Raw genomic sequence first — 26,765 nt, forward strand, 5'->3', positions numbered from 1 at the left:
GCTGGGGGGAAGATTTATGACGGCGCCCGGAGAGCAGCCGGGAGGACAGCCGGCACTTCCGCCACGCTGGGGCGTGGCCAAGAGAGGAATGCCGGGAACACCTGGTGCTCATCCGGGACTTGTATAAAAGGGGCCGTCTCCCTTCATTCGAGGCTAGAGTCGGGTGGAAGAAGGACGAGGCAAGAGAGGAGAGTGGAGGCGGCCCGAGAAGAAGGCATTTTGTGGCCAGGACTGTGTGTTGGGGTTTGTGCACTATTCGGACTGAGTCTGAGTGACTTTTATTATTGTAAATATTGTAAATAAAATACGTGTGGTGGTGATAAACAACATGTCCGCCTGTCTGTGTCCGGGCCGGGTCCACATCTGGCGTAGTCGGCAGGATGCTCCGCCTGTTTCAAGGCGGAGACCTGATAAAAAAAATATTGTTGTGGACGGCCCGGTGCAGCAGGGGACCCCACCCACGTACCGCGGGTGCTGCGTGCACACAGCCCCGCGGGGTAAAGGAACCCCACGGACCGCCAGGGGTCCGCAGGAGGGCCGTTATTCCCTGATGCGGGAGGGCGGCGTGCCTACAATGAGTGCAGCGGTCTCCAACGAGCGCGCCGTTGCTGGAGGCGCCCGGGACGGCATGGCGTCAAGAAAGGCCACGCCGAGGAGGTGTCCTCGGTTTGACGAGTCTGGGGAGGTGAGTTCCCTGCCTAGCGGCAGCCGGCCCATGGGGGCCGGGCGTGTTTTCTTTGTTGCAGACAGGGGCTTCCCGGATTCACGTCAGTGGCAGGCGCATGCGGTCTGCGGGCCCGCAGCACAGCGGCAGCCGCGAGGGCTGCGGAGGAGGAGACGCTGCAGCTCAAAGGTGCCGGCAACAACAAGGCTGCCGGCAAGCACGCCGCCGCCGCAGAAGGGGAGCCAAGATGGCCGCGGACCAGAAGTCCCTCCCCCTGACAGGCACGCGATTGGACGGTGTGTCTTGTGTGCCCGCCGATGACTGCAGAGAGGCGGGACCAAGGAATGTCCATCACGGGCAGGGGGGAGACCCGATTGGGCCGGAGGAAAAGGCCCACAGGAAGTGGCGGCGCCGGAGGCTGACAGACAGGTAGGCTCAGCGCCGGTTAACTTCCTGTCTTTGCCAGCTGCTCTGGCGGTGCTGGAGGCGTCCCTTCAGCCCGTGGAGCAGCGTGTATTACAGATGCTACGTGCCCTCCGGGCTGAGGTGCTGGATCTGGAGAGGAAGGCGCTCGCGGCTGAAAACGCTTCGATCAAAAACGGGACGGCGCGACGCTGGAATCTCCAGCCGGAGAGGTACGGCGGAGACGGTGAGTACAGCCGACTCCGTACAGCATGCAGGAGGGTCTGTTGAAAAAGGCTGTGATGTTAACGATCAGTTCCGAGTAAGCAGCCCTCCGACAGGAGTTGCGGCGCCGCGGGCTGTATGCGCGGCGAGGGGAGTCCGAGAGGACGCTGAATGGACACGGGCTGCTAAGTGCCCGGGTCCTAGCGCCCTCCGCCCCGAGTCGGCTGCGGTCTTGCGCCGCACTATAGGGACGCAGACGGGACAGAGGCGTCTTCTTTTCCATAAGGAGTCTCAAACCGTCATGGCGTCCCAGAGTGAACGGAGGAATAAAGGGCTGGGTGCCGATTCCTCCGATATGAAGGGGACGCAGACGGGACAGGGGCTCCTGTTGGTTAATACGGAGTCGCACACCGTCAAGGCGTCCAAGAGTGAAGGGAGGATTAAGCGGCTGGGTGCCGCCTCCTCCAACACGGTGAGACGCGTTGCTGGGTGCACGCGTACGGCTGGCCACCCTCTGGAGCGGCAGAGGGAATCCCTGAGGCCGGCGGAGAGAGCGCAGGCGGTGCCGGCGGCTCCATCATCGAGAGGGACATGGAGGCCGCGGAGAGGATGCCGATCAGGCAAGTGCCGGGGTGTTTGGGGGAACGCTGCCCGTGCATGGCACGAGCTGGGTGCTTTGGCAGCGGTTCTGCCCCTGTATTCTCTTTTGTAGGGACGGACCCCGGGCGAGCTGAAGGAACCTCTTCGTGGTTGAACAGCCCTCTGATGTCGGGCCGTCTGCGGAATGATCTCTCTGCTGGTGCGCAGGTGCGCTCACAGCTGGAGGAGCCTACGGGGGAACGAGTGGCTCGGAACAAAGGGGCGTGGAGGTCTCGGAGGGGGTGCCGATCGAGGAGGCCCCGGGGTGCCGGTAAAAGGGGGGAGCACAACCTGTGCGAGGCACAGGGATGCACCATGGGTTGGTGCTCAGATTGTGTCTCCGCCCTGGCCCTGCTAGGAGTGCGGGGCGGACCCGCTATCCTCGAGTGGGACCCGTTTCGGGGCTCTGCTGCCCTCACGGGACGGGTCGCTCTTACCCACGAGAGGTCTTCGCTGGCTGTGGGGCACTGTCAGGGATGCCAGGGGCCATGACCCGGCCGGGACGCCAGGAGGGACCGGAAAAGGGTCAGAGCCCTGCCTGGATCACGTGGGGTTTGCCTTCCGGGTTGCTTTGGGGCCACGGGTCAAGGGCATGGAAGCCTTTCCCTGTAGGGGCCCGTGGTCACCGCCAGGAGGCACCCCAGTGCCTTGGGGACTTGTTGCCCCAGCACTTCCGCCACACCAGGAAGTGCTGGGGGGAAGATTTATGACGGCGCCCGGAGAGCAGCCGGGAGGACAGCCGCACTTCCGCCACGCTGGGGCGTGGCCAAGAGAGGAATGCCGGGAACACCTGGTGCTCATCCGGGACTTGTATAAAAGGGGCCGTCTCCCTTCATTCGAGGCTAGAGTCGGGTGGAAGAAGGACGAGGCAAGAGAGGAGAGTGGAGGCGGCCCGAGAAGAAGGCATTTTGTGGCCAGGACTGTGTGTTGGGGTTTGTGCACTATTCGGACTGAGTCTGAGTGACTTTTATTATTGTAAATATTGTAAATAAAATACGTGTGGTGGTGATAAACAACATGTCCGCCTGTCTGTGTCCGGGCCGGGTCCACAGTATACAGTATGTAGATATGTTTATATGTATATATGTATATATGTGTGTGTGTATATATATATATATATATCTATACTAATAAAAGGCAAAGCCCTCACTGACTCACTCATTCACTCACTCACTCACTCACTGGCTGACTCACTGACTCATCACTAATTCTCCAACTTCCCGTGTAGGTAGAAGGCTGAAATTTGGCAGGCTCATTCCTTACAGCTTACTTACAAAAGTTGGGCAGGTTTCATTTAGAAATTCTATGCGTAATGGTCATAACTGGAACCTATTTTTTCGTCCATATACTACAATAGACTTCTGCTCGATGCACATAATTTAGGACCTGCCCATATAAGGCCGTCCGTCAGCGGCAATCCAATAGAAACACTGCCGCTAATTATTCACGGGTGAAGGACTGTGCTTATGCAGAGGAAGATGAGATGGACAGGGTGGTGTTTGGCACAAACCCAGCGAAACTGTGAGAGAAACTTTTAAGTGCCGGGTCTTAGCTAACATTAAATACAGCCGTGGACATTGCACGAGATGGCACCAGCACAGCTGTGAACCTTCGATGCATGTACACCGAGTGGCTCACATGAAATGACGCAGTGCACAGACAAAAAGCAACAGTTCCAAAGAGTGCTGAACAAAAACCGAATTACACAATTGAGAGGGCAGCAAAAAAAATATGAAGCGTGTGATACATACAAGCATATTCATAAGTGCAGCTACTGTGGAAACAAAGCACACGGTGGAAAAAGTCAATGCCCGCGCATGCAGTGTGTCACGTCTCAGATAAAGAAGAAGACGAGCTGTTTATTGATGCAGTAAGAAACGAATCGATGAATGAAACCTGTTATCTTTACAACGATTGACAAACACGGAATGTAACTTGAACATAACACATCCTACAAATACGAACCTGATTGAAAGAAATAATGATAATCAAATCCTTGATGACAGCAACACTCATAACACTCACAAAACAATTACTGTATATTGACAATCATGTTACGTTATTTTTAAAATGTTCCCTTTTCTTTTTTATAACTTCTTTAACACACTACTTCTCCGCTGCGAAGCACTGGTATTTTGCTAATCAGAAATATCTGTTTTATCTGTTGCATCTCTTTATAATAATCACCTTTTTCTCACCCTACAAAGTATTTAATGTTTGGAAAATGTCTTGGATTAAAACACAACTGTATGTAAATAATGTATTTGCATCATATGAACCATTATGTTTTAAATTTAACTTTCCATCAACACAATTTTTCCACTACTTGCAAATCTGAAATTTTGCTAAAAGGAACCTGCCCAATTTTCCTCACCTCCCACCTGTTTATATTCCTTAATAAATATTAATCAGTCTTGGAAGACTCACAGAGCATCTCAACAACATATAAAACAGTCCCTTCCATTAAAAGATTCCAAGGTAGTGTGGGGAATTGATCTTTCACTTAATAATCTCTGAAAAGGAGTGGAAGGCAGCCATATATTGAATACACTCTAACTCCATATGCACAAAGCATTCAATTATTCAACTTAATATCTTTTTTGAGCACATTTATCTTGTTTAAAATTATCCAAAATGTATTTAGGCCAAGATTCAACCTGCAAGCATTGCAATCTAGCTCCAGCCTCATGGAGCCACATGTTTTGGGTGTACATTAAATGAACATCATTTTGGACAAAAATATTTGAATGCCCAAGACTGCCTTCATGTCACAATCACTCCTAACCCGTTAACAGCTTTGTTTGGTGCACTTTCAGGTGGGCTTAAAGTGGAGAAGGACAAACCGGTTGTAATTGCTTATATCACACCACTGTATTACTGTATTAGCTCGGAAATTTATCTTACTCAACCCAGCCCACCTGCTATAAGTCAGCGAGTAACTGTTCTATATTATTTGAAACTGGAAAAAAACTAAATTCTCACTTAAGAGGATCTGTTCAAAAATGTTTTAAAATATGGCAAGATCTAATTAATAAAATTGTAGAATAACAATTTATATTTAGGAAAATGAAATTCTCCCTTTTTTGTTGTTTTTAAAGATTTGCTCTTGTTGTTGGCTCCTTTCACGTTCTCTTGGGTGGGGACTGAATTCAGGCTTGTTAAGTTTGACTTGACTGTTAACATTGCTCACTTTTTACACTAGAATTTAAGCACAAGCAGTGGCCTACAGCCACAATGGAACACTAGACATAAATCTTTAGTTCTACAACTGCCCAAGTCTTGACAGCTTACCTAATGACTAGTTACCCTCAATATTGAAATGCTGCCAGGAACCACACACATTGACATCAGCAAAATCAGGAAACGTGCAGAGGAGTGCATAGCAATGGGCACAGAGGAAATGATTAACAGCTGTTACCCCAGAGATTGCAGGATAGCTGTATGAGTGACATAATTATCAGACTATTAAGAATGATAAAAATGGGGTACAAACAGTGAGACGAAAAAACTAAATTCAAATGATTGCTGAGCCAGACATCTGGGCGCACTAGCTCAGACAGCAAGACAGCACAGGCAAATGTTGGTGATACAGGCAAAATGCAACGGGTTCATCCCTTGTCATGACATATAGTATCCACTCTAAACAGTGTTGCAGTGCTAGGAATGATAACCTGCTTGAAAAGGTAGTGACACAAATAGTTATGATTCTTCCAATGCTTTGAAGTAAATGTAAAGTAGTAAATTAAAAAATTGTACAATCTAGCAAAAAAGCACTACAATAGTCAACCATGTCTATCCATCCATCCATTATTCAACCCGCTCTATCCTAACTACAGGGTCACGGGGATCTGCTGGAGCCAATCCCAGCCAACACAGGGCGCAAGGCAGGAAACAAACCCTGGGAAGGGCACCAACCCACCGCAGGGCACACACACACTAGGGACAATTTAGAATCGCCAATGCACCTAACCTGCATGTCTTTGGACTGTGGGAGGAAACCAGAGTACCCAGAGGAAAACCATGCGGACACAGGGAGAACATGCAAGCACCACACAGGGAGGACCCGGAAAGCAAACCTGGGTCTCCTAACTGCGAGACAGCAGCGCTACCCACTGTGCCACCCTAACCATGTCTAATATACATCAAATAAATAAATAAGGTATCTTTTCAATTTGCTGCATTTCAACATGTTATGAAGTTAAAGGTTAGCAGGTATTGGCCGTTACACGAGTAGTTTAAATTGTATGTGAATTTAAGTTAATAAAAGTTTTAGTTCTTTGAATTTAACATTGTCACTATTTCTCTGATATATGAAGAATTAATACCCACTAAAAGAACTTTCATACTTTCCTAATTTAAGGATAAAACATTTTCAATTATCAACTTTTGTCATTCAGAATTGAGATTGAGAAACTCTGTTATTTTATGAATATTGTAAAGGAAAAGGACACTGCTGAGTTCAGTTTACTGTGTCACCTGTGTTATGGAAATATGTACTTCCCACAATACACTGGGTTAATGCAACAGTGATGTAATCTTTGTGACCTCTTAATGTCAAATTAGATTCATTCTTTGCAAACTATATGCTTTACTGTGAGAATTTTTGGTGTTTACTTTGGCTCCGAACTTAGACTTGATTTTTGGGTTGACATTTCTGAATTTGTTATTCCTCTTTTTGACCATTTGCTTTGTTTTCTGACCTTGTCTATTCTCCTGGGGCCTCGTGTATAAATGGTGCGTACACACAAAAATTTGCGTGCACCCATTTCCACACTGACTTTGAGATGTATAAAAACTAAACTTGCAGTAATACCACACACATTCTCAAGCCAGCCTTACCCTTTGCATATGCAAGTTTCCACTTGGCTTTGCTATCTGGCGGCACCCAGCGTCAAAGCAGTGCTACTGTTCCTTTGTGGTTTCTCATTCTTTTTAGATTCACATCCCTTTATCAAACACACTGAAATTAACTGCATATTGTTTATAAATTTCAAGCATCTGATTGTAATCAACCTGTAACAATATAATGGTCCACGGAATGGCCAAACTATTCCAAATGCCATAGCTGCTTTAGCATTGTTACTCTCAGCGCACCACTCAGAGTATTTTAACCCATTGTATTTGCGTCTGGAATCACAGCTGTATAGCAGCTGATCAGAAAGCTCTGTGGCGGGCTGTGTCGAGAGCACAGAGGATTATCGAGATACAGCATCTTGAACACACTGCCTCAGCAATGCACACAGTCTACTTGAACCTCTTCCATTCGGCAAACGTTTCATAGCTTTTCTTGCAAAAACCTCGACAGTTTCATCCCAAGAGCTATAAACGCACTCAAATCAGTCCATCAAGTGTGCAGGGTAGAACTGTTTGTGCTTAAAATTACAATTACCTCATTGTAAACTTGAACTACAGTTATAATATTGCACACCCTGAGCCACTTTATGAACCATTTGCGCTATCTGCACTATATGTACTGTACATGTACTGTATATTGTACTTACACAGTGGAACCTTGGTTCACGAACGTCTCAGTACACGTTGTCACACACGTGTGAATAGGAGGACGTTGTGTGGACCAAGTAATGGTAATTCCACGCCAGGCCAGAGGAGGGCGGGGTGCAATAAACCTTCTCTTGCTATCTCTGCAGACCAGCCGCAGGAAAGCCTATCTGAATCAGGAACATCACTTCCAGTTCCGGCGCCCAGAAGAACGTCACTTCCAGTTCCAGCGCCCAGGAAAACGTCACTTCCAGTTCCGGCGCCCAGAAGATTGTCACTTCCTATCCCGACTCCCAGACTGATGTCAGAGAGACATCACTTCCGGTCAACCAACATCACTTCCTGTTAACATGCCACTTCATAACATCAGTGCTGAAACTTAAAAGACTCCTTTGCAGCTAGGAATATTATATGGGTGGCTGCCCCAAACCTTTTATACGTGTGTCGAGTGGCTTCATTTCACAACGTACAACTCGGTTTATGACCAAAAAGTTCGCCAAACTTTTGCCTTGGTTCACGACCACACACTCAGTATATGAACAAGCCAGTTTCCCTTTAGGTTTGTACATGTTCAGTCTCTCCCTGTGCATTTCCTGTGCTAGCGAGCGAGTGAGCAACAGAGAGACAGCGCGACAAACACACACAGGCACGCGTGCGAGAGAGACACACATACACAGTGGCGCACGAAACAGAGGCACACACACACAGGCGCGCGAGACAGAGGCACACACACACACACAGGCGCGCGAGACAGAGGCAAACACACACAGGCGCGCGAGACAGAGGCACACACACAGGCGCACCAGGCTTGCGAAAGAGACACACGCACACACGAAAGAGAGAGAGAGCGAGCGAGGGCAGGCTGGACACATAAGGTAGAAAAGTCTTGTTTTTGTTTTCAGTTCTGTTTACAGCAATCGGTTCATAGCGTGCATTGTGGCAATTTTACTTTTCTTGGTGGTTTATTAAATTACGGATTTTTCAAATGTAAATTTTTTTCCCTGTGCTTAAAACTCATAAAAAAAAAGTATTTTTAGCGAGCGGTTCCTAGGACTATAGCGCGAACTATTGCAGTGTTAGTTTTTTCTGTTGTTCAAGATTTTCTCAGTGTTATTCAATGTTTTTACATTTAGTTTACTATTATGATGTGCATTCTATGGTATAATTAACTATATTTGTGCTTAAAAACTAAAAAATATATATATATTTACATACAGTTTGTACGGTCTGGAACAGATTAATTCTATTTACATACAATCCTATGGTGGAAATTGCTTCGGTTCACGACCAAATCGGTTTACGACCAGAGTTTTGGAACGAATTATGGTCGTGAACCGAGGTTCCACTGTACTTTCATATTGCATTTCGTTCACTGATTTTTTTATCGTATTATTGTTATTATTAGTATTATTGTTGTTATTTTAAGTTTATGGAGAATTGCATATTGAATCCTATTGTATCAAACAATAATAATAAAGGAATTCAATTCAATTCAACAGAGGAGAGCGAATATTTGCAAATGATGACGACTGGCTTCTAAGTCGATTTTGATTTTCAAGAGCTATCTTCTTGGAGTTCTTAATACAATTTTTAAGATAAAATGCCTTAAAGTATGTATATTACATTATACAGATACATTTTTAACTTCATTTAAATAATTTATACTGTTAATAATTAAATGTGTGGGCACAGAGGTAGCAGTGAACTGGTGCCCCGTTCAGGGATTGGTCCTGCCTCGCACTGTATGCTTGCTGGGACTGGTGCAACCCTGGATGGATAAATGGATGGAATAATTAAACATGTATTATGAAGATCTTTTAATGTTCCTTAAAAGTTTTGAAGAATTGGTGTTCTAAGCTTACAGCTGGTTTGACATTCCTGAGTTTATTGTGGCAATTGGTTACGTGGCGAAAGAAAAGGAAGGACAGGAATTAGGGATTGGTATGTTTGACAGACACAGTACTGCTGCATTAAATTATTTCATCAAGGGTCATGTGGATCTCAGCAAGTATCTTGCAGGAGGCAGGAACAATCCCTGGACAGGGCGCCAGTTCATTGCTACCACTGCGCCACCATGCCCCCATGTTTAATACATGCTTTAATGCATTTCATCATAAAAATGATATCAAGTATACAGGGTACATCTTAGTATTCTAAAATGTTCACAGAGCCGTAATATCATGAATATAATGTATTATAAGTGGAGATCAGTACCATAAGAGAAAGCTTGTTTAAGAAGTACGTAGTGATTCACACACGTAGAACACATAGAATATAAAGCATTTAACGTGCTACTTTAGTTACAATGGGATCTGAGAAACTTAGATTTTAAGATGAAGTTTACATGTTCTACTTTAATGAAAAAATAAACTACGAGATTAAAGAGGAATTTCTAAATTAAAGTCAACATTTTAACCCTTTTTTCTTTACTGTCTCTATTTTTTTTTTCTTTTCTCTGTACCCTAATACGCTTCTGTATGACACTAAGACGGTGGGCTACGAGTTGCCTTTTCATGGCGTCTTTGATATCTGACCACGTCTTTTTTGTTTCAAACAATGTGTGACTTTCTGAACTTCGAGTGTCTCCGCCGCTGTGTATCACTTGATCACCTTCCTTTTGTTGTTTATACCACTGCTTAAGCCAACAAATAATACATTTTCCCTTGCCTCTACTTCGCATTCGCTGAAATTCGGTTTCTTCACGTGCTTTTGTCATTGTCTTTTAACCAGACACTGAATGGGGAAAGTGATATTTATATTGATTTACATATTAAAATATGCAAAATTCTGGGAAGTGTAGGGGTGGGACTGCAGGGATGACCACTCTAACTGGGATTTATGGAGCTGAAGTGCAAGGAAGTTGGCTTACACACAGTTTTGTGCATCTAAATTTGTTGGTGTGTACACATTTCTTTTGTCCATATGCCATGTTTTAGTGTGAGTTCTACACACAGCGTTATGTATTTGGCCCCTGGTCTTGTCTCATAAATGTTTCTGACCTCTCACAGGAATCAGTACACTGTAACATCATTTACAACACAATTTTAAGCTATTTCTGTACATTAGGTTCAAAACAAAATGCAAATTTGACATCAGTTTATAACTTTCAAGAATATTTGGGACTAAAATCCATACTTTCCTATCCTAGTTGTAGTTCTTAACATACTATCAAACTGCCAAAGCATAAGCATAATGAAAGTAATTAACAATGGTCCAAAAGGGGTCAATTTTTTTTCACAATTATGGCATACATTAGGTAAAGATTTTTTTATAATTTAAAAATTTATGTGATCTTGGGCATAAACTGGAGAAATTTAACCAAGAAACATTGAAAACATTTGAACATTTGAAAAATATATAACATCCTTTAAAAGTAGCAATAATTTCATTTTAAATGCTAATATCACAAAATACTTAATCTAACACACTTTATTATCATGAAATTAAGTAGGGCCTTCATAACTGAAAAACTCTACAAAAGCAGTGATAGACAGAATACTGTGTTTTACGGTTTTCTATTTCCGTGTGTGCGTAAACTTTGAAATAATCTAACAAGATTTGTTTTTTTTTATTATTGATACCTGCTCTAGTTGCCTAGTACTTAGGGTGCAGACACTTGTAGGAATGTTTTCCTTCTGACATTTGTAGGAAACAATTATTTATCAGCCACTCAACATGTTTCGCCAGAAACATACTGCAGATGTTAACCTACATTATTATAAAGAAAGAGTTAGTGTCAGGAATGGCTTGGGCTCTGCTGCTTGCATTTAACTTATGTCTAGAGTAGTCAGGGGTTCAGCTATTACCACTTTTTTGCTTTAAGGAATAGGCTGGGAATTTGCCTTAAACTTTTTCTTCAATTTTTTGTTGTTCTGGATTTTCTAAGCATGATCATCTGCTTGTTTTTTGTCTACTTTTAAATTAAAGGAGATTTGGAATTTAAATAAATTTCCCTTCCATTTTTTGTTATACCTTTGTTGCAATTAACTCATTCCCATCTGCATTCTATAAATGGTACATGGTGCCCATCAAACTGATGGGCCATAGTCTTCCTTAATTTTTTTATTTGGGAAGCTTAAGACAAGAGGTACAGCTACAGCAATGTGTTATGACCCTTAAAATATACATTATGATTTCTGAAAGATTTTCTTAGCATTGGAGAAACTGCCTAATTACTTTGAACAAGAAAAAAAAACACATAATAACTTATTCTAATAGTTAAAATAGTTAATACTTAAAAATAGTTAATAGTTAAAAATGTCAGCATTAAATACTTACTCCAGGAGCTGCCAATTCCTTTATTTTGTCAGCTTCAGAATCACTGATGAAACTGTGATACAGTACAACATAAGGCTCCAAACTGAAGATCTCTCTTTTCATGGGTTTAAATAAGAGCATTTGATTTTTACCTGTATAAAAATCACAATACAGCCTAGGATCCTTGTAGTGTGTGGGCTGCAATAAAAAGAAATATCCCATGATATCCTGAATATTAAATTATTAGTTTATAAAAATTCCATCATTTTTCAGGACCAGAATTGCGCCAATGACATATTGGAAAATGTATCCAACAGAATTCGTTTTTTGAAATGATCCACAGCAATGTGTTTTTAACTGATGTTTATAGACACATGGATTATTAATAATTTATTTTAAGAAATAAGTGTGAAGGGAGGTTCAGTGTAATGTAGCACAATTATAAACTGCAGTTTGTGAATGGAATAAAGAGATAAAGAAAAAAGGGGGTAGAAAAATCACAGAAATTACAGTATGTATTTTTTAGTGTAAAATATTGAAAATCCTAACACATACCTGTGTGTGTTATTTTTTGTCTTACAAATCACTTCAATAGTGAACAATAAAAACTTCCTCACAAGCAAAACACAAGGAACAAGTCTAAATAATTATGGCAGTAAACGCATTGCCTTTATCTTCACTGATTCAACAACCATTTTCCAGGTTTACCATGGTTATCAAGTTGCCCTCATATCTGTTTCTCCTACTGTTCACAATCCTGGTCACTTTTTGGGATAAAACCCATACTTTTTATGTTATCCAACAGCACCTCCTACTAAATCCTCTTCAACCTCCTTCTGTGCCTTAAAGCATCCACCTACATATAGGTGCACATCTTCACCCAGTCATCCTCTGCCAATCATTCAACAAGCACAAACTACCTAAGTGTATTTTTTCTCAGAATAAATGTCACCTCCACACCAAGTCTCTTAACTCAGCATTTATCTTACCCTCATACTATACCTATCACAGCTTTCATAAGTATTTCCTTTCAATGCCAGAGAGACAGGTTTTGATTTCAGAATGGGGATCCTGGAAATTCTTCCATGCACCTCTCATCCTAAGTTTCACTGTTGTACCAGGTCCTTCAGCTACACTCAACATGTCACCTAAGCAGCAGAACTTCACTATTTTCTCCAAAGAACTTATATTGCTTATCTCTAAATGTATACTTATATTATCAGCATTCTACATCTCCTTGTACAATTTCCACAAACAAATATTGCACTTCATGCCTCCAAACTATCCTTCACTCCACTTCGTCTTCTATGTACCCACCTCTAAGAACCTGTGAATTTGAGCAAGTTTCTCCAAATACCTCTACTGCATATACTGCACTGGTATTCACCCACCTCCTCTACATCTCCTGCCTCTTCATTTCCATTCAACACCCTGGTCTTTCCTCTATTTACCTTTAGGCTTTCTGCCTTCAAACTAGCTTTCCATTTCAATAGGGGATCCCAATGGCCCCCTGGAGCTGCCCAAACACAAAATTATGGATATTCCCATCTGCTGCTTACACTACCAATCCTGCTTTCTCATACATTAACAACACCACAGACATTAACCACCTGAACCTTTTTCAATGCCCACCTTACTACCTCAAATTGAACATTATCAAACACTTTCTTCAGATCTGCAAAAACATGATATAGCCTCTTTCAATCTGAATGATGTTTTTCCTGCATTTGCAGGAACGACACACCTGTTGTTCCCGTTAGGCCTAGTACTATACTTATCAGTGTTTTACATCATACCCGTTCAAAAACTTTCAGCTTGGTTCCTCTGTTTCCTCACAATGAATATCACTATCCTGTTTGTGATGGTAAACTAAAAGTAACTAAAATTCAAAATTGTAATTTATATAAATGTGTGCATTTTGCTTTATATTAAAAGCTTACTTTATTTCTAAATTTAGCTTATTACCTGGGACCCCAATGTTTGGCACAACCATTCATATTTTGTTCTAGTTTGGAGGTATGTTGAGTTTGGTCTTTGTAAAATAACATTTGGGCTTGTTGCTGTTGAAGATGCTAGAAGCCTCTGATACTTCTTTATGTTTCTGGATACTCTTTTATTGGAAGGATCTAAAAAGACAATATTAAAATATTTTTCACAATATGTTTGACTTGAAATTATCGCTGAGGTTTCTTGACAAGGCAACAATTACTCTAATGAAATTTTAGTTTCAGAAAACATAAGACTAATGACTGCTCATTTATGGGTGTTCATGCAGGAAACACATAACACCTCCCAACTAGCAGATACATCCACTTGTGTGTGATGACATGACTTTGCCTGGTAATTTGAAAACAACAGAAGTAGCAGCAGCCTTCTTTTAAAGTAAACATAAAGTAAATAAAACTCTAAAATTCACAAAAGAATATTACAATCCTTATATATAATTTGATAATATCCGTATGTATGGTGTTCATGTCAATACCCTGTATGTATGGTGTTCGTGTCAACACCTTGACTCAATACAAGTTAGAACCATGCAATGGGACTCTGGCTCTGTAGTTAGAACATAACGTGGTAAACGTGGACTCAGTATTGTATAATTGGCTAAGAATGTTCGAATGCTTCAGTGACGCCGCTGGACAGCCGAGTATAGTAAGTCAGTGTTGGTTCGAGCAGATAACAGGAAGTTTGGTTGGTTTTTGGAACGTTGGTTTGGTGGGGCGTACTTTCCAGGATTAACATCGTCGACTGACTTAAACCCTTCGACAGCTCTGGAACCGTAAGTAACTTAGAACGTATCGCCATTTGCTTGGTACGTCGAAATCTATCTTTGGGCTGTTCGGTTTTGGCATCCGTCCTTCTGACATCTATTGGCAAACTGAGTAATGACGGCTGGGTATTAACAACGGTCATTGTTTAAATTTTAGCCAATCTCAGATCTAAAATGACCACACCATCATAATTATTACTCCGACTCTGATTAGAGTCGTAAAATACGTTTGTTTTGAAAATTTGTTTGCCGGAAAAAATCAAATGAGGTGCGCCAAAGAGCTCAGTTCACGTCTCTCGCAGCCCCGTTTAAACAGGAAGCTCTTCATTACATCGGCCGAAAAGTTCTATTTTAAGCACAAATCAATGCCATGATAACAAAATCATTTCAAGGACTTAAAAAAACAAATAATTCTTTGCAGAGAAAGTATGGATTTCACAAACGTAGAATTTGTAGCCCGATTCAATTGGGCTCCCAGTTGCTAGTTTTAAATAATTTAAAAATTTAAATTGTATAACTATTTGTGATTATAAGCATTAAACTGAGAGATACAGTATGTAAAATACTACCTATTGGCATGTCTAATTTACACATTTGATTCATTACAGGTGACAAAAAATGGTTTACATTTTCCACATTTAGACACTGATGATAATATGATTGGTTTACTACACTTTCTTTGGTTTCAATTTCTTTTCCTTAATAGATCAGGGTTAGCTGGGCAAAGAAAGCTTAGGCTTATACAATAGTTTCCATAAATAACAAGTCAGAAAATGGTATAACATTTAGATGAGTTTGAGGACTGTGCAGACACTGTAGACCTAAATGGACTGAGTTCAGTAGGTTGGTTCTAGAACCTTCTCAATCAGTTTCAGGGTTGTGGGGCTAAAGACTATCTCAACAGGATTGGGAAAAAAGCTGAAAACAAGTCTGGACAGGACTGTAGTCCACTTTCAATTGCATACATACACACACACCTGTTCACACACATAGGCCTACCATATTCCCACAGATGGGCAATTTGCAGTTGGGAATTACAAAAAAACAACAACAACAAACAAAACTGTTGTAAATTAATTATTGGGACTGACTATTATGGAAATTGGGTGAATGTGGTACTCTTATGGTAAATTATAGGGTGATCAGATTTTCATAGCCCCAAACTGGAACACTTGTATAGCATTTATGCTCACACATAAAGGTGATTCTTATTTGTTTAATGCCTGTTTTAACTCATCATCATCAGATCATGTCATAGGAAAAAAAACCTGTCAGAAACAAATACATACTATAGAATTCTTTATAGTGTGATGTGGACACAAATAAATGGCAGTACTCTGTTTTTGTCTACTTCTCAGTCTTCCTTGTGATAATGTTCAAATTTAACACAAATTCATAATTAAGCTTTTCCAGTCAGAGTTTTGACTGTGCTATTATGCATACATTATACTGTAAGGGGGGTTTATAGGAGTTTTCATATGTGCAGATCTAAACATATTGTGAGGATGTTCGTTTCGGTGAAGCAATGTTTTATTACATTGGCAATCCTTTTAAAATAGGGCATTTTGACATTCTTTGGATATTTATTGGTATGCATAGTCTGAAATCAGGACTGTCCCTGTCATCGGCATATTTGGCCACTGCAGTAAACTACACTGATGGTGAAATAGTGAATCATTATAATCTGCAGTTAATGGAGCTGTGAGGTTGATTATGTGTAAGGTAAATACTAACTAAATGTTTAACTGCCCTGTGTACAGCATGCACAGCAGCTTACACACCATGGGATACGTCATTCATACCTAGATAACCTTTTGTTTTCATTGCTTACATTTTATAATTTTAAGGTTAGGTTGATCACTTAACTTATTTTTTACAAATTAAACCACTGAGATTTATGAAATGCTGATGCACTGGTTCTCTTTTGCATGTGGTCAAGCACAGTGACGTCAATGTACTTCCATTGCTTTAGCTCCTGATCTCAAGAATCCAGCAAGTAATCTTCAAGAGCACAGTCCCCTCCTTACTCCTGTTATGTGTGGACAACTTGCATGATACTTCATATGGTAAAGCTGCCAACCCCCGCCGCTTCAAGTTCTTCAATATGCACAAAACTAAACATGGGAAACCATGTGTTCCATTAAATTATACCGAGGATCTGTTTGCCATCAATAGTGGTACAAAAGTGTTTCAAATTCAAAATATACAAGTTGGTGATACCGCTGTCAAGGTAAAATTGAAACATAAAACATTATTTGTAGCTGAATTTGCACAGAATGTTTGTCTGTTGTAAGATAGGTGAGTTTGTAAATTTGCCACTGCTTTTCAATGGAAGATTCTCAAATTTTAAAACTGTGTACATCTGTGTAAATCTGTTCAAGATATCCCAAAGAAAATGGAACTGTCTTGACAAATTCCTTTACAGAATAAGTATGCCAAATTTCAACAAAATTGGTCTGGGTTTTGTGCGTGTGTCGACAGACAGACATACAGACAGTCATGGCTATCACACTTAGTGCTCCATGCATTATATGTAAACACATCTAAAATGTAGTTTGCCACTCAAATATGAATATCATTCCTTTAAAGAAGCAATTTGTGTTTTTGATCATGGCTATTCTGCTATGCAGCATGAAGAAGTGACAAATTAAAATGTAAAATTTTCTTTCCTTCAGAAAGCAAAGAACCACATACAAAAACTTACCATGGGCTAGGAGCTCCTGAGACAGATTAATAGCTTTTGAAATATCTCCCATCTGAAAAAAGAAAACAGATTTTGATTCATTGAATGCAAAAATAATCTATTTTACACTTCTTAGGTCAGTTCTCAGATTTGGGCTTTTTTGACTCTCCCACCAACAAGTATGAGATTTCATTTTTATACATTCATCTTAAACAGGTAACTTAAAAGGAATGTACAGTGGGAATGTAAATATTTCATACACCAGTGTTGCTGAATATACAAATAAATAAAATTGTTTAGTTAATAAATTATAAACAACCATAAATCCTAAAAAATAATGAGGATAGAAATTTCATGTTTTTTACTTTTACACTGCACATAATCTGCAAACTAGGTATCATAGTTCAGAAGCTGAGAGAAATAATCTGGTTGTGTTTTATGTATTTATTTGTATTTTTGTTAAGAGAAATGTACTGGGCATTTATACTACATAGAGGCATGGACTTATGACCATGTTTGAAATTAAGGTCTGATTATGTTCAATTATAATTTAAGTACCCCTCAGATTCAGCTATAATTATCTGCTATTCTGACAATTTCCAGATGTATTCTTCAAAAATAAGGTTTTCTGTAACTTTACTTTATCATCTTAGTTTTTGGTTCAGCTTATTAGCAAGTATTTTCATTTGCTATTAGTGTTGCCATTCACTGCTGTTATGATGCATATGAGTGGCCATTTACTGCTTTTATGATGCATTTGATGTGACTTTGTGTGTGGCTGAACAATAGAAAGAACACAATTACCTTCTTATTGTGTTCATAAAAATTACTTATGAATGCTTTGAAACCATTAGTGTTTTTTTATCTAGCATTTCCTCTCATCGATCCTAATGTCTCATTATGCAAGACGTACAGCCTTTTGTGGTTCCCCTCTTTCCTTGTCCTTCTAAATGCTAAAATGCCTTTTTTAGGCCATTTATTGACCATACATTGCACAGAAAATTACATCATTATGATAAAAAGAAAACCAAAAGGTGTCTTCAGCAAAAATGATCAGAAGGACAGATGTTGTGCATGCCTCATCAACTGACCCCAGGGGTTCATCCCCTAAAAGCATCAAAATTACTTTTTCACAAAACTTCAAAAAACAGGGATCAGTAAGTTAGACATGTGGAGTGTCATGTGCTATTTGAAGGTTGCTGATCATGAATATGATAATATTTTTGATATTTGCATTTTTTACCAGTGGTCTCAACCCATCCCACTCCAAGAAGGTTACGAATGACAAATTCCAAACATAAGCATGTAGAGTATATTTTAGACTATTTTAAAGTAGTATTTGTACCTCATGAAGTAAATCATTGCAATTCTTATGAACACCTTAAATTATGGTGGCTTAAGCTAATTCAGTTTTTTTTGTACATGAAAAAATACAGTAGTTTAAATAATACGGCTATGTCTCTGGCATGTAAAAAGTAGAAGACTGGTAGTTCACTCCCAACCACTTGCTCAGTGTCAACCTGGGGCAAATGGTTTGACCTGCCAGTGATGCAGGTGAACATTGCACTGTCATCTCTAATTCATTTCATTCATTCAAGTTTAAACAAAATGAGCACTGTACAGTAATCCCTCGCTATATCGCGCTTCGACTTTCACGGCTTCACTCTATCGCAGATTTTAAATGTAAGCACATCTAAATATATATCATGGATTTTTTGCTGGTTCGCGGCTTTCTGTGGACAATGGGTCTTTTAATTTATGGTACATGCTTCCTCAATTTGTTTGCCCAGTTGATTTCATACAAGGGACGCTATTGGCGGATGGCTAAGAAGCTACCCAATCAGAGCATGTATTACATATTAACTAAAACTCCTCAATGATATAAGATATGCTTCCCGCGCGGTGCTTGATTGTTTTCACTCTCTATGCCTGACGGAGGGGGTGTGAGCAGAGGGGCTGTTTACACGGAGGCTGTTTGCCTAGAAGATACGGATGCTCCTCTACAAAATGCCGCTTTATTGCTGTGCTTCTGCATACTTAAAAGCACGTAGTGATTTTTTGATTGTTTGCTTTTCTTAGCGAGCGCTCTCTCTGACATTCTCTGCTCCTGACAGCGCTCATTTGAAGAGAAGATATGTTTGCATTCTTTTAACTGTGAGAAAGAACTGCCATCTCAGTCTTGTCATGGAGCACAGTTTAAACTTTTGACTAAAAGGTGTAATTTCATGTCTAGAGGGCTCTAATAATGTTAACAGTGTGGGAGAGTTTATAAGGGCTTAAAATATATAAAAATAACCATACAAACATATGGTTTCTACTTCGCGGATTTTCACCTATCGCGGGGGGATCTGGAACGCAACCCCGCAATCGAGGAGGGATCACTGTACATGTAAACCGATGCTCACAAATACAATATTATTTAACAAATTAATCTGTATGTCAAAAGCTAAATAATATTACTAAATTGTTCTTTATAAAGAAACAATCTAAGTCCAAATATAATTTACAGCTTTATGTGATTTTACTTTTGGTTTAATTTAATAATATTGATGCTTTAAAATTTTATTAAGATGATGAATTCAGTAATTAATAAAAAAGTTCTTTATTTAAATTTCTCCACCCATCTGTCTATTTTCATATATGTTTATCCAGTCCAAAACCACAGGAAGCCAGCTGCTTCTTTTAATTTGTTTGGTTTTAATTTTTTGATTTTCTAATTTTTTTTGTTTTCATTTTAACTTTTGTTTGTATATTTAGTTTTTTTTTTTTTGCATTTTAATTGTTTGTTTGTGTTTTGTTCATCGGGATCAACATAACATAAGACACTTGTACATGAAAAAAAATTCCCTTAGGCCTTTACATATTATGGAATTGGAGTTCATCTCACTGATTTTTTTGTCTATAATTGTCGATCTATTTCATTGTAAATTATCTTTTTATTTCCATTAGCTATAGATGATGCCTATGCTTTCTGTAATTAGAAATTAGAAAGCAGGTGCTTTGATTATTATGAATTATTATTATTAAACAGTGAATAGTGTCTTATATACTGTATAGAGTAACTTCTTGTAAGACCTTAAAATATGAAAAAGCTAAGTAGTCCAGAACAGATTCCAGACTACCCTCATCTTCCGTGTTCCATGTACCAGGTGCCTCACGAAAAAGTTGAGCAGCTTCCTCTAGCCACAGGATGGCATGGTAATAGTCCTCCATTTCATAAGCAACCTGCACATAAAAATAACTTGTATATAAATAAAGTTGGGATTGGGATCTTTAACCAACTCTGCATTAATGTAAATCTCACAGTTTATTTTAAAATTGCTATGAAATAAACAAAAACATTTCTAAGCAATATGATTATATAAACAACTAATAATTCTAGCCATTGAGGCAAGAGAAATTAATATTCTGTCCTTTTTTGTGATTTACAGTTTCTGCCATTTTAAGAATTTATAATAATGGATCACATTTATGATTATTCAGAAAATATCTGGTTTTGCTAAATTATTAAATCAATAATTACTGCTGGTGTAGGTAACATTAAATATAAGATCATTTTTAAATTCTTTAATTAATTACAAGTACAGGAATGGCAGGGTAATGGCACAAAACAAAGGAAATGTCCAAAAAGAGTTGAATACAGTGGGAAAAATACTGGCAGTTGGATATCATTTCTACAAGGCACTGCTGCTAAATAAAATTTGCCAAATGTCTGTCAGCCCTGCAGTTCCACAAGGTTTGCAAAGGTAGTTACTCTGGGGTAGGGTTGTGTGGTATACCAGTATGGGAAATTTACTGAAAGACATTTTTTTTTTATTTTAAAGCCATATAGTACAAGGATTTCAGAATATTCAGTACTGGAAGTAAATTTCAGCATTCCTCTCAATACCTCAACCTTTCCCAGTCCCCCATTACCTCAAAAATCATGTGGAAAGATGAATGTTCTAAGACTTCACGGGGGACAGCCCCCCAATATTGCTTAAATGTGATTGGGACTTAACAGGGGAATTTATTGCTTTGATACAATCAAACAATCACGGGGGACTGACATGTCAAATATTGAGACGAAGTCCACATAGGACATCACTGGCTCTGGGTGGATACAGGAAGACCAGAAGTCCAATGTGTTGTGGTGGATGGCTGGGGCTCTTGCCCATCTTGGACCCCTGGAGGATGGAAGGGTCTGGGAGAGAGACAATACCCCCCCTCCCTCCCCAGGACACGAGAGGACAGCCTCTCTGGTTTGCATCGGGGCTACGGAATTAGAACTGGGAAGCTCAACCCGGTTGGGGCCCGTGGCAGCCACCAGGGGGCGCCTGGAAGATTCCAGAGCCCTGGACTGCAGCACTTCTGCCACACCAGGAAGTGCTGCCGGAAGACAATCCGGGCACACCTGGAGTGCTTCTGGGTGCCCATGCAGCACTTCTGCCACACTAGGAACTGCTTCAGAAAGATTGTCAGGGAGCGCACGGAGCATATCCGGGTGCAACATAAAAGGGGCCTTTTCACTCCATTCGGGGATCCGGAGTTGGGAGGTGGTGGACAGAGTTTGTGAGTGGAGGAGTGAAAGTGGCAGAGAAGAGAGAAGAGAGAGAAATAAAGATGGGACTGAGCTTATTGTTGGTGATTTGTGCACTGTGCTGTGCTGTAAGAGAAAGAAAATAAATTAAAAGCGTGTGCTTTTGGGACTTGTGTGTCTCGGTGTCTGCCTGTGTCCAGGCTGATTACCACAGAGTCCAATATGACAGTCAGATGAGATTCCTAAATTAGGTATTGGCACAGAGAGGCTTTGCTTATGATTTATTTATTTTTGTTCTCTTGTTCACTTTGGATTGACCCAAGGAATTGCCTATGAAATGATTTAACAACAAAAAACTATACTCACTCTTAAAACTGATACACTTTAATGATAAAGAAATTTCCTGACACTTCTCTGGAGACTGGTACTGTATATTCCTGGTGTTTTGCTTACATTTAAATCACATACCTATACATCGGTTTATTATCTAATTTGTCTATCTGAGATTGTATTAATAACCAGACAAAACTATAGCATTTTAACCTGATCAGTGTTTCTAATCAAATACCCACCTTACCCACATGGTAGCAGTCATCTGCTGAAAGACTGGTGGAGACATTTAGTTTAATGATGTCTACTGCTTCACTAAAGGAAAACCTTTGGAAACGCCCATTGGCCAAACCATTCACACTGAGTGCATACACATCTTGCAGCCTCATTAGCGCCTGGGCAGCTCCTTGTAGATCTTCAAATTTGGGAAGATTGTGGTCTTCTTTTTCATAACTTGCCTTAAAATCTACCATAAGAAAAAATTGACAGGTAACAGTTTAGAATGTATTTTTTATGTATGAAAACTGGAGGCAGCATAGTTAAGTTAAGGCTCCTTTTGGTTTGGAATTCCAGCCCAATAACTATCTTTGTTGAATTTGCATATTGTCTTAGTGAGATTTTCTCTAGGTGCTTAAAGTGTAATTTCAACTTTCAGATTCTCCATTGTAGAATAATTACATGTACTATTTTTAACTTTCTCTTTCTAAAACTTGGTTAATATGTTTAAGCTAATTTTGAACCCATTGGTGTGCTCCACTTTGACTTCTTAAAGTTTGAGCTCTGTTGTTTTATGAGATATTTTAAAAGCTGTTTGAAATCATATCATATATGACACTATGGTTAAATGCTTTTGTTGCTTCCTAATAAAATTGTAACATATTGGCAAACTAATAGGCCTACTGTATGTCTCTTTTTAATACCCATGTTGACTGTCCACTAAGAAACTATACAGTACCTGATATGTATTGTCATTTTTTGTACTCAAAAATTGCTTCTATTAAGTTTCTTGTTTCTTATGTATTAAATTAAACAGCCTATGGTTACTAGAACCAGAGGCATTAGCATTTTTAATGAAATAAGGCAATGTTTGCTAGCTTAAAGAAATTTGGAATTTTTCCACTATAATGATTAAAAAAAAACTGTGGTGTATTATGGGCCTTTACCCCTGTTTTTAGCTGTTAGGAGTAGTTTCCTCCTGCTGTAATGCATCAATTTCAAGGTGTAACTTTAAATTTTTAATGAGATCTAAGCACTCAGCACTGTAGAACTCTAGTATTCAGTTTAAAGTTAGACGAGGTGTGATTACAAAGCCTAACAGACTGTGGTCTATTACTGAGGAAGTCCAGAATCCATTTTCAGGGGGGATATGTAGATAAACAGATCAGTAAGCCTTGAGATCAGCTTAGATGAATAACAGTATTAAAGGCCAACATAAAACTGATAAATACCATTCTAACATAAGGAATTGCTATTATCTATCATCCCGTATTGGTGAGATAGGCAAACTAGTAAGGATCCAGTGCTGATGGCAGACAGAATTCCAAATGAAAAAGGACTAACTTCTCAAAACACTTTGCAATAATGGGGTAACAGTAACAGGGTGAAGGTCATTTAAGGTCCATAGAAAAATCATGGTTTGGCAGTGGCACAAGGGTAGACTTAAAACAGGTGGGGACAACTGTCATTTCAGTTCAAGTGTAACCCACCTGCCAGTATACTGCAGGCCCAATCCAGTGTGGAGAAGCCCTTGTAACACTCCATATAAAATGCACGTGTTAGTACAGAGGATCCTATACTCAAACATAAAAGGTTAGGTGTAAATTAGGAGAAGCATTGTCAGTGACTTAGTGTTTGGAGAGTTCTGGTAGAATTGATTAAGTAGAATACCTAACTGTCCTGCGGTGGGTTGGCACCCTGCCCAGGATTGGTTCCTGCCTTGTGCCCTGTGTTGGCTGGGATTGGCTCCAGCAGACCCCCGTGACCCTATTCGGATTCAGCGGGTTAGACAATGGATGGATGGATGGAATACCTAACTGTAGAAAGTTAACTAGCCCCCATTATTGGCAGACCAATAAAGAGATGCATAAAGAATAGAATAAAGAAAAAAGTAATGCAAAAAAGAATAATGTTGATTTTACCAGATTTATGGAAAAAAGAAAAGTGTTAGTTAATATCAGAAAACACCAATTAAAAAAAAGGAAAAACGTTTGCTCACATTCCAAATAAAATAAATTTCATCCATCCATCCTTTCAGTTCTGAATTTGCTTAAACCAACTGAACTGAAACCTACATTTTCAGCAAACCAGTAACCAACACTTGACAGGTATCAATACATCACTGGGCACACTCACTCACAGGCATAAACATTATCATATCGGGCCAGTTAAGAGTCATTAATCTTATTTAACATTTCTGTTTTTTCCTATGGGACATGAAAATCAGAATACCTCAAGCTGACCCTAGGAGAATATTAACCTTCCTTAGCACTAGAATCCCTGAAACCTAAGAAAAAACTCGTAATCCTGGGCCACCTTAAATTCCCTTGCACCTCCTCATCAGTGTCTTTTGTTTTGCAAATGTGTCAATCAGCACCAGCAGCCTGCTATCCCATCCCCCAACGGACTCAGCTTTTCGTACACAAAGTTCTCCCAGCTCATGTCTCTTTATCTGGGTGTGAGGTGCTTTGAATTGTATATGGTAAATAATATATCGTTATTTGGAACATATACATTTCAAGTGTGTTCCATGTCTACAATGATCTGTGTAGATGTAGGATGATAGGAAATGTGAGGCAAGAAATGTTCAACACATAACTAGAACAGAAACTTTTTTCATGTTCTACTAATAATTGGCTAAATGCTGATGTGAAGTGTAGAATGTGTGAAGACTGAAGCCCAAATTTCAAATAAACACTTTCACAAAAGACACAGATATAACAAAACAAGTGCACGTTTTTCAAGAATTTAACCAAAGTAAAAGAAATTGGGATAGGGTATGACATATTATCATTTACCCTATACAATTCAAGACACCTCACACCCAGATAAACAGACTTGAACTGGGAGAACTTGGTGTATGATTAAAGCTACGTTGGTCGGGGATGGGATAGCAGGCTGCCTGCTGCTTGACACATATGCAAAACAAAAGATGCTGATGGAGAGGTGGAAAGGAATTTAAGGTGGCCAAGGATTATGAGTTTTTTCGTACGTTTCAGGGATTCTATATAATTGATCATTATATGAGGTATTTTTTTTATATAGGGTGCAATATTTTTAAGACTCAGCAGGAATTTAAAGAGAATTTGAGGTACAAGCAACAGAAATAATTTAACGAGAATTTGAGGTACAAGCAACAGAAAGGATTACCTTGAATGTTCTCATTGGCTTCTGTGCTGTAAACCACATTTAGCCACTCTGACTGCAGTCTTTTAATCAGTGAGTATGCAACTAGAGGATTTGCCATTGCACTCATTTGACCTTGATAAATGTCACTATGCTGACCTTTTACCTTTTTGAAGAACCTGAAATAAAAAAGAGAGCACCTTACATGATGTTTGTCAGACACATTTAAGAGAAATGAACATCAAAGGTGTAGTATTTATTTGACAGAGGATTCATCATGCCATTTGACACTTTCACATCAGTGGTTGGTTTTAGCACAGAGTCTGAAAACTTCAATGGTTTTACACCAGCAAGACACCAATGCTCAACTGAGGGGAAAACTGTTTAATACATATTTGTGGTTATGCCACATTACAAACAATTCTAAGAAAAAAAAGAACCTGAAAAACATTCTAAAAGTTGAAAGTGTGTTCAATAGAACACTGCCTAACATTTCTACACAACTTTGAAACAATAACAATCTGAGCAGACTGACAACTGTAATGGGTACTTTTCTCTATATATTTTGAAACTTTCCCCCTCAAATATATCTAAATGCTTTCTATTAACATATATTTTTCTCCCCACATTTTCTTCTTTCTAGACCATTAATGTTTCATTTCCAATTCTACCCAATAGGTACTTTTCTCTTTGTGTGCAATTGCTGTCCGTGTGCATCTGTAGGCCCACTCAAAATTCTCAGAATCCTGTTCTACTAATTTTTGGAGGACTTTATTCTATAACCTGGTCCTTCACAAACTCTTGACAGGTTATCCAGTTCCACCCTCAGAAATCTGTACTCTAATGTACAACCACCTAACGACTGGGCAGCTGGCAGTCTATTCCTTTATGCCTTTTATTTCTCTTCATTGATTATGGCTTAGTGACTGTGTTGCTGCCCTCTTTTGTAGGTATTCTATTACCTTGTAGTTTCAACTGAATCTCTTTTCACAGGGTTGGAGTGGGAGAGGGTCTCTTTCTTTTCATGAATCATATATTTCAAGCAAAATGTGTTTAACACTGTTTGGTTCTTAAACACTTAAATATAACAGCTTCACATAGTGTATATACAATGGGGAGAAGCCACAGGATGCTCCATGTCCCAATATTATTTTTTAAGCGTTATAGCCCTTCAAAATGTATGTCTGTGAGATGCTTCACTACAACTCAGACTAGATTTTTACTTCATGCTTTAGACAAATTTAGGATGGAATCAAACAAAGCACCCGCAGCGTGAAAGCTGCAGCGGAAGAGTACAACCACCTGAGCATTCTTCTTAGAAATGCGTGTCAGGAGGAAGGGCATCCAGAGCACAAAATGTACCCCTTTCATTTTGACTGGTTCTATTCACACATGTGAAGAATTCACAATTCTGTAAAAATCAGTCTTCAAGAGC

The 26,765-nt window shown here is 39.8% G+C and overlaps 1 protein-coding gene across 1 annotated transcript in view; it reads right to left on the reverse strand.

The window, feature by feature from the left end:
- The window catches only part of p4ha3 (prolyl 4-hydroxylase, alpha polypeptide III), a 60,869-nt gene that overhangs the window by 26,283 nt on the left and 7,821 nt on the right, over positions 1 to 26,765 (reverse strand). Inside the window, exons 2-7 of the mRNA XM_039744282.1 lie at positions 25,355 to 25,509; positions 22,231 to 22,454; positions 20,215 to 20,364; positions 17,161 to 17,212; positions 13,652 to 13,812; positions 11,708 to 11,884 (exon numbers count right to left, since the gene is read on the reverse strand). Coding sequence (XP_039600216.1) covers positions 11,708 to 11,884; positions 13,652 to 13,812; positions 17,161 to 17,212; positions 20,215 to 20,364; positions 22,231 to 22,454; positions 25,355 to 25,509 — 919 coding nt within the window. The remainder of the gene's footprint in view (positions 1 to 11,707; positions 11,885 to 13,651; positions 13,813 to 17,160; positions 17,213 to 20,214; positions 20,365 to 22,230; positions 22,455 to 25,354; positions 25,510 to 26,765) is intronic.

Source organism: Polypterus senegalus, chromosome 2, assembly GCF_016835505.1.
Source record: "Polypterus senegalus isolate Bchr_013 chromosome 2, ASM1683550v1, whole genome shotgun sequence".
NCBI lineage: Eukaryota > Metazoa > Chordata > Cladistia > Polypteriformes > Polypteridae > Polypterus > Polypterus senegalus.